This window comes from Pteropus medius, unplaced genomic scaffold, assembly GCF_902729225.1.
Source record: "Pteropus medius unplaced genomic scaffold, Ma_sr-lr_union100, whole genome shotgun sequence".
NCBI lineage: Eukaryota > Metazoa > Chordata > Mammalia > Chiroptera > Pteropodidae > Pteropus > Pteropus medius.
Genome location: NW_024349797.1, coordinates 15,054,585 through 15,063,075, shown reverse-complemented (window position 1 = coordinate 15,063,075; position 8,491 = coordinate 15,054,585). Strand labels below are relative to the sequence as shown.

At 42.0% G+C, this 8,491-nt stretch overlaps 1 protein-coding gene across 2 annotated transcripts in view; it reads left to right on the top strand.

Annotated features, from left to right (window-relative positions):
* The first annotated feature begins 1,428 nt into the window (after nucleotides 1-1,428).
* PPP4R3A (protein phosphatase 4 regulatory subunit 3A) overlaps nucleotides 1,429-8,491 on the top strand; it is a 37,192-nt gene continuing 30,129 nt past the window's right edge. Inside the window, exon 1 of one of the 2 annotated variants that reach the window (XM_039884027.1) lies at nucleotides 1,429-2,632. In XM_039884027.1, coding sequence (XP_039739961.1) covers nucleotides 2,491-2,632 — 142 coding nt within the window. In that variant the 5' untranslated portion in view covers nucleotides 1,429-2,490. The remainder of the gene's footprint in view (nucleotides 2,633-8,491) is intronic. The other variant, XM_039884029.1, reaches the window with a different exon arrangement.

The following is an 8,491-nucleotide window of genomic DNA, read 5'->3' as shown; positions in this document are numbered from 1 at the left end:
TTAATTTACCTTAAAAGTACAAGAAAACATATGATTTTCCCACAAATTGTTTCATGTTTGGTTTGGGGATCAATAAAGTATTAATGTGAATAAATTTAATGATGTCTTACTGTGTCAAAAGTGGACAAAATTGTTACCATGTCCTGATGCTTGAAATTATTGCATTTTACTTTTTAGAAACAATTGGTTTTTTTTTTTATTTCCCAGTTTTGTTTATAAATGATGCAAGTCTCAGGTTGCTCTCTGCAAACACTTCTTTGTACCTGACATGGTTTGGGAGGAGAGTCCCAATTTCTGATTTTAAAAGGGAAACCCCACATCCTGGGAAACCCCTCAGCCCTGGTCATGCAGTCAGGGCCTCTTTCTGAATAGATGGGTATAACTCAAACTGCAATGCAAGTTTGAATATGAAATTCCTGGCAATGTTAAGCAGCTGAACTTGCAGAAATGGTAGCCACTAGCCACATGTGACTGCTGAGCACTTGAAATATGGCTAGAGGAACTGAATTTTAAACGTTACTTAATTAAATTTTTAAAAACTGATACTTGATTAGTTTTTGGAAACATTTAAAGTATGTTCCAAGTAATTTGAGTATGTGAATCTACTTTTTCAATAGTAAATTTAATGAAATCTAAATACGCATCAGGTATTTCCAATGAAAACATAGCATCCAAATAGAATCTTACACTAAGAAGGGTAAAATACCCATTTTGAACTTAGTAAGAAAAAAGGAGTGTAAAATATTAATATTTTTATTTTGAAGATTGCATTCAGTCAATTTCAGCAGTTACTTCATACTTTTTAAAAAAGTGTTTATTATAGAATTTAAAATTATAAAATGGCTCAAATCTTATTTCTAGCGGACAGCAATGACCTAGAAGGCCTGGCAAATGAAAAAAAGCACCTAAAACGGTGGCTATTATCTGCAGAGGAATGAGGATATTCCTTTGTGAAGATTAGCCGTGCTTAACATGTAGAGACTCACTCATCCTGATCACACAATATCTCATTTGTTTCTGTAAGCCCCTCAAGTTCTTTTTGCAACATAGAGGGCTAAAAATTATTGTTCTGAAAAAGGAGAAAGAAATGGAGGTAGCTGCTAGATTGATTTGTGAGTTTTTAGACTTGTCACTTTCTGGGCTTGGTCCCAGGCCCAGAAAATGCACAGTGTCCCAAGTTTCTAGATTCGCTACACCAGTTTGTCTCCATGGCAGCTTCCAAGACCTGTAGCTGACATCTCAGCCAAAACCTGTGGCCTTTCCCGGAAGCTTTTCAATCTCTTCCCAAAGGAGAACCGCCTAAAGTCAGCGAGGCTCCGGAGCCCGCAGAACTCCGCGCTCTGGGTGCTCAGCAGCAACGGCGGCCCGGAGGGGACACTCGTGGTGGAGGGCGAGCCGCGGGAGAACCCCAGGCTGAAGTGGCCCGGCGGCTGGACAAGTGAGCCACGCGGGCAGGCACCCGGCCGACTCAGCGCCCGAGACACCAGGCGCACGGCAGGCAGAGAGCAGGCCCGCACGCCCGGCGGAGGCGGGCTCCACGCCACTTCCGAGTCCCTGAGCTGGGCTGATGACGAACACAGGGCGCGACGGACGCACACACCGCCCAGCGCTCATACGACGGTGCGTGCAGGGAGCGCGAGGGAGCCCCGGGCCGTCACCGGCGCGACCAGCGTTCCGCCTCCTCCGCACCCTGCGCTCCCGCCACCTCGGCAACTCCGCGCCTTTCTCCCGCCTCGATCCGAGGCCTCCGACGCAGCGAGGCTCCCGGCCTCGCTCCTGTCTCTTTAAATGGTGGGGCCAAAGGGCCGCCCCTGCAGCTGCTGCCTGGGTGGCCCCGCGCGCCGCTATTGAGGGGTGAACCAAGATGGCGGCGGCTTTGGCTCTGTGAGGAAGACGGAAGAGGCGGCGGCAGCGGCGGAGGAAAGGGACTCCCGATAGCCAGGAGCGCTTGGCGCCTGGGGGCTCTCGGAGCCTTCAGCGCAGTGGTAGCACCTGCAGCACGAACAGGCGCCTGTTGGCGTCGGACATTTGAAGCAGAGGAGCTGAGCGGAGCCACCGGCGGCGGTGGCAGGGCCAGGTATAAGGAAGGAAAACATGGCGGCTGCGGCCTGAGGAGGCGGTGGCGGCGCGGGAAGCGGCTTCGCGGAGATCATGGCGGAGGCAGGAGCCAGGGCAGTGGCCCGCGCCCTGAGTTCCTAACGCGGCGGGGCAGAAGGCTGCTGAGCGCTGCGCGCCCCGCTCCGGGCGGCCAGGCTCCCCGGGCCCGGACAATAGCGCCGAGGCACGGGAGGCGAGGAGAGGAGGGGGCCCAGCGCCTGGGCCCGGGAGCGGGCCATGCGGGCGGCAGCGCGGCCCCGCGGCGGCCAGCGGCGGCAGTGAAGCCGGGGAGCCCTCGGCTTGCGGGCGTCTCCTGCCTCGGCTCCCGCCTCCCCTGGGCCCCCTTCCTGGGCGACTCCTGCGGGGCCTGTGCCCCGGCCCCTGGGCGGCACGATGACTGACACCCGGCGGCGGGTGAAGGTTTACACGCTCAACGAGGACCGGCAGTGGGACGACCGAGGCACCGGGCATGTGTCGTCCGGCTACGTGGAGCGGCTGAAGGGCATGTCCCTGCTCGTCCGGGCCGAGAGCGACGGTAAGCGCACCCCTTCTCGGCGGGGACCGAGGGGGCGGCTGTCGCCTCGAGGGAGGGCGGGCCACGGCCACCCAGGTCCTCCCGGAGAGCTGTCGAAATGTTTTCTTTCTCCGAGTGCCTAGTGGCACTTGCGAGTACAAGTGGAGACAGGCACGTTTGGGCCGTGTCGCCCGGGAGTGTGGCGAGGTCGGAGACCTGGGATCGGGAGCCGGGACCGCTGTTCTTTTGCACTAGCGTGACCTTGAAGCCACTGATTAATCCGGTCTGCTGCCTTAGTTCACCCATCTGTAAAGCAGGCGTGAAACTTTAAGAAAGTTCTTCGCTGTTTTACTCTTTGGAGAACATTTCTCTGTGCTTTTCTTCTTAACAACAACAACAACAAAATTCCTGCTACATCTTTTCGATCCTGTCGCAGGTTGCCAACACTGATTCGTGGTTCTGGCCACTCCGCACTCGGCAGAGAAAATGCTTCTTTGCTGTGAGAAGATAGATTTGTGTTCCCCAGCGTTAGTTGTCTTTTTCATTAGAGATGCAGAATTTTGCGTGTGGTTTCATTGCGTAAACGTCTTTCAAGTTTGGAGTCATTTTATGAGAGCTTTTTTGATTGCTTAAGTGTATATCCGTAATTTGGTTCAGTTAACAGGTGGGGAAAAGTTGGCAGGTATCTTTAAAACAGCTCGAATCTGCCCTGATGCCTGCGCTTCACATACTTGTAAACTGCCCTCAAGGTTCAAAGACCAAGTTGTTTGGAAATAAGTTTCACATTGTTAAAGACTTACTCTCTTTAGGGACTGCCACTCCCCTCCCTCCCCATACGGTGAATTTAACTGAAAGAAAATGTTCACTTCAGGTAAAATTATTTTCAGATTGCTTCTTCTGCATTTGAAAACTTGTCTTGTTACATTAGTTATAATTTTAGAGTAGCCGTTTCAGTTTATTAGGATTGTATTTGATCTATGTCTGAACTGTGACAAACTCATTTCAGAGAATTTTAATTGGACTCTACCCAGAATTCCAACTCCATGAAAAACAAATAAGACCCACCCGTGTGTAATTGAAGGCTCTAGGAGCATTCATTTTCAATTTAATTTGAAAAATGGTAATTTGGAGTATGTTGCCCACAGGTATCTTACTTAACATGGCTCCCCAAAATAAAACTGAAGAAAAATTATATCCTTTTGGAGGCATTTAAAGGGTTTTGAATATATCGGGAATATTTTTCTGAGGCCTATTTGCCTCTTAAAATGTAAGTTTGAATGTGAAGTGTTAGTGTGCTTTTGTATATGGTTGTCACAACTACTCTAACTTCTACATCTTTGGATGCTTGGGAATGTCTGGGCTTTGTAGGTTCAGTTAACGTCTTTTGAGATGAAAACGTGTACATTTGAGATCAATTCTTGGAAATCTTATAATAATTTGAAATAAGGCATATAACCTTCACATTATGTGTTTACTTGGACTCATGCCGTCTTTTTAAAGTATTTTTAAGCATTATATTAGGGAATCATACTCTCTATAACATAATATAGGAACCTGTTTTTTCCCCTCTATTTTTATTTTTACCTTTTTAGAAATAATCTCTAACCTCCCTCTTTTCCCTTTGGAAGGTTTGGGGCCCCGCAGTAAGGCAAGTTGAGTGGCTGAAACAAAATGGATTTAATTTTTATATAATAAGGAGAGAGAAAATTAACTGATATGTCCTCATTAAATTTAAGTTATAAGGAAAACTTACTACAAAGAGTGGGCTTAGACAATTCTACAATACTTATGAAATATTGTAAATAATCTTTAGTTTGATGAGTAACATTTTTTTTAAACAGGGAAACTCCAAATAGGAATAATAATCAGAATTTATTGAGTGCCTGTTATGTGCCAGAGACTCTTTACTTGCGTCCTCTGGTGCAGATACTATTATTAGCCATATTTTACAAATGGGGCCATATTTTACTGAAGCTCAGAGAGGCTAAATAACACAGCTTGGCTAAGAAGCGAGGTCAGTGTTCAAACTGGGTTTCATTGAACTGGATTTGATTGAGATCTCTAGCTTATGGCTTGAAACTAGTATTATCAGTTATTAATTACTGTTTACAGTGTGTCTTAAATTCCCAAATTGCTGTCTAGTTGCATTTGCTACTTTATATAGATTCAAGGTTTATCTCAGAAAAGGAAATCAATTTGTAGCCTAAAGATACTTACAGTTTTTCCCCAAGCCACATGTGAAAGTTTTTGTATTGACTGCGAGTTTGGGTTATCCGTTATTGTGTGCTTCCCCCATTTCTCCAGTATAAGATAATTGAGAATTTTCTTTTTTTATGAGCAAAATAGAAAGTATTTTTGATTTTCTATAAAATGAGTCATTTCTCTTAGAGTTGCTTATCCACTTACCTGAAAATCAGGAATGCAATTTCCGAATGGAAGCACTTGTGGCCTCTCTGTTACAGTGCACATCTGTCTGGGTAAGTATGCTCTTTCCCCTGAAGCTGAGTGGCTTGGCAAATCTGTATCCCACCTTGCCTTGGAGGACATAGATGTCCTACGAAGCTACTGAGCCCATTTTCTGGATTGCATCCTTATTCAGTAGGTTCCTGCAGGCAAAATATGTTGTAGGAACTTTTTCTTTTTTTTTCCCCCCTCAGTGAAGATAGGTTACCTTATTTCTCGGGCTTTATGTACCTGTAAAGTTCTATCTTTTAATAATGATTACTTAGTATTTTTCTTTTTTCACCTTTTGCTGTGCCTCTTAACTTGCTGAAGAAGATAATCTCATCACTTACTGGTTCTCTCACTTTCTGTTCAGATCATTTCTACTCTTCTGTGTTATGCGTTTTACCACCTCAACCTGCCAAATTTTAGAATTGATAAAGAAATTGGAATTTCTCCACACACTAAAGGATGTCTTTGAACACAAAATCACATCCATGCTCTTTACTCTGGATTACTTGCCAAGCATCAAGAATAATGTTCTTATTTTGGGGTTTAACCTTAAGTTTTATAAAGTATATTTTACATTTCAAATAGTTTTATCTATTATCTGACTTGACTATTTCAGAGTTAAAAAGGTTAAATTCTCACTGTTATTTGAGGCATGAAGAAATCAAGACATGGGATGTGTTTTGGTTAGGGTAGCACTGCTAGCTCATGGTAAGAACTGGAATCCTGTGCTTCTGCCTCTAGATAGAACCTTGTAGGTAGATCTGTCTCTACCCCAACTATAATTAGAAAAGGAGGTCAGAACACATTGGGTGGGAAAGTCTTCTTTGTTTTGTTTTGGATGCTCTGGTGAGAGAAATGAACAGATATCATCAGCATTTTTTTTTTATTGTTATTATAAATCAGTAAGTAATATAGAATCTTGCATACAGGAAGCATTCTAGATTTAGCTACCAAGAAGCCTCAGTGTTAGTACTGAAATATTTCATTTGAAAAAATGATTTAAAATTTTTTTTTTCTTAGGTAGACCTACTTTGTAGAAAATTAATAGACTTAGGGTAACCAAACCCTTATATATCATCTGTTGCATGTGATAACTGAACGTTTGAAGGCCATCAGCTACAATGGATATAGACGAAGGGTCTACAGTGTTAACTAATTTTTCCCCCTAAAATAAACTTCTAGTTTTTAAATTCTATGTGTAATCTGTGGACTACAAAAATCAAGAGGGAGAGACTTGGAACACAGACCTGCTGTAGGTTTAAAGTATGCACTAGTCTACTATCTAAATGAGATTTTGGACTTCCATTAACTGATTTTGATGGTGTTTTCTTCCTACTAGTGATGCATAGTACCCTACCCTGAGCTTTGATCATCGATAAGAACAATATACCGGAGAAACCTAGAGGTTGAACTGCTTACTCAGGAGTGACAGCTGGAGCTGTTCATTCTGAAATCCTTAAGTGTTTATCCAAATTTAAGCTAAGGCCTTAACCCCAAAGCAGATATTCCCATGCTACCTGAATCTGATTGGTTGGTCGATACTGAAAGTAGAACCACAGAAGATAGAGAAGAAATTCTTTATATCTCATTTCCCTAGTGAAAGGGGAGATCTTCTAAACAAGTGAATTTTCCAGCTAAATAAAACTGTACCAGGTTAAAAATCTCAATAGTTTTAATGGAATGTTTCCTAAGCATGTTTTTCTTAAGCAGTATAATGAACCTGTGTTGGTTAACCTTTCATTTTTAATGTATTTCTGGGTCATTGTTATCAGTTTTTCTACTATTCAACAAAACAGTGGTGCCAGCAAAATGATATTCTGTTCATGCCTTAAAAAAAAAAGTATTCAGTGCTGGTTATGTACTAGATAATGAGATAGGCACTTTATATAAATATTCAGTTAATACAGCAACCCTATGAGGTATTATTTTTTTCTAACTGTAAGTCTTGGTGTATTGATTGGGTAGTTTAGTTTCGTGGTCTTTTCGTACACCCAGCCAGAAATCTAGATTTTTTTTTAAATATATAATCTTTCCATTTGAAAATATTTGCATGAATTCATTGTATGAATGTTTGTTAGACTAGCAATCAAACAAGCTGTCTGGATCCAAGCTGATTTAAACTTTTTGAATGATGCTGTAGTCTGCATTACCAACAGCCTTCACCCCACTCTCTGGAGGTGTTTGTTTTGATAGGGTGTGTTGAGGGTTGGCAACAGGATACCAGAAAAGCTCTTCACCTTTCATTTTACAAGAGGAACCAAGATGTCATGAAGCAGAGAAGGAACATTTTTAATGACCTAATTATTCATACTAGTAATCGTACTTTTTGTTTTATTATTACTTTTTCTCATTATCAGTGTTTGACAGCATCTAACTGCAGTTGTCTTGGTGATATTCTGAGTGGCATTTCCTCTCCTATGCTATTGTTTCCCTATTTCCTCAGCATACAGACAGACCTCTTTTTTGTCAGTATATTTGGGACATCTATTTGTGTCAGGATACACACATCTATCTCATTTAAAAGTTGCATAGTATTCCACTATATGTTTAATTCATACAGTACACTGTTATTGGCATAGAGTAGCATTTCTCAAACTTTTTTCCTTAGGATATCTTTTTCTTTTTTTTTAGGCGAGGCAACCCTTGGTTGACCTCACAGATTGCAAGGACCTTGTAAATTTACAGTACCTTATTTTTTTATTTCTTATTTTTAACGCTTATAGCACCTGGTCTTCCTAGGTGGTCTCTCATCTAAGTACTAACCAGGCCTGACCCTGCTTAGCTTCCGAGATCAGACACGACTGGGCTTGTTCAGGGTGGCATGGCCGTAGACCCCTTAGGATATCTTTATCATCTTAAAATTGAGGATCCCTAAAAGCTTTTGTTTATGTGGGTTGTATCTATCAGTATTTACCATAATAGAAATTAAAACTAAGACTTTAAAAAAGCTTTTCTCAAATAAGAAATTTAATGAGAAGAGTGTCATTTTACATTTTTACAAATCTCTTAAATACATGGCTTAATTTTTTTTTTTTAAGGAAGGTTCTCATCTACATTCTTTCTGTTGTAATATCACAGTATGGACATTGTAAGAAAAATAAGAGTGAAAAATGCAAGTAACCTCTTACTAATATGAACATAGTTTTGATTTTCTATACCCCTCGAGGTCCCCACACAAACAGCTGGCATAGAGATTATTTCTAGTTTTTTACCATTACAAACACTGCTGACGACATCTTTATTCACATACTTTGCACTTTCGTGAGGATGTAAAATAATTTTGTAGAATTGTTGGACTAAAGAGTAGTATGTGTTTAAAAGCTTGATAGATAAAGATAAATGACCCTCCAGAAAAGTTTGGCAGATTTTCCGTCTTGGTAATGGTAAATGAGAATTAAGGATCCTCTTTCATTTTTTTGAAGATGT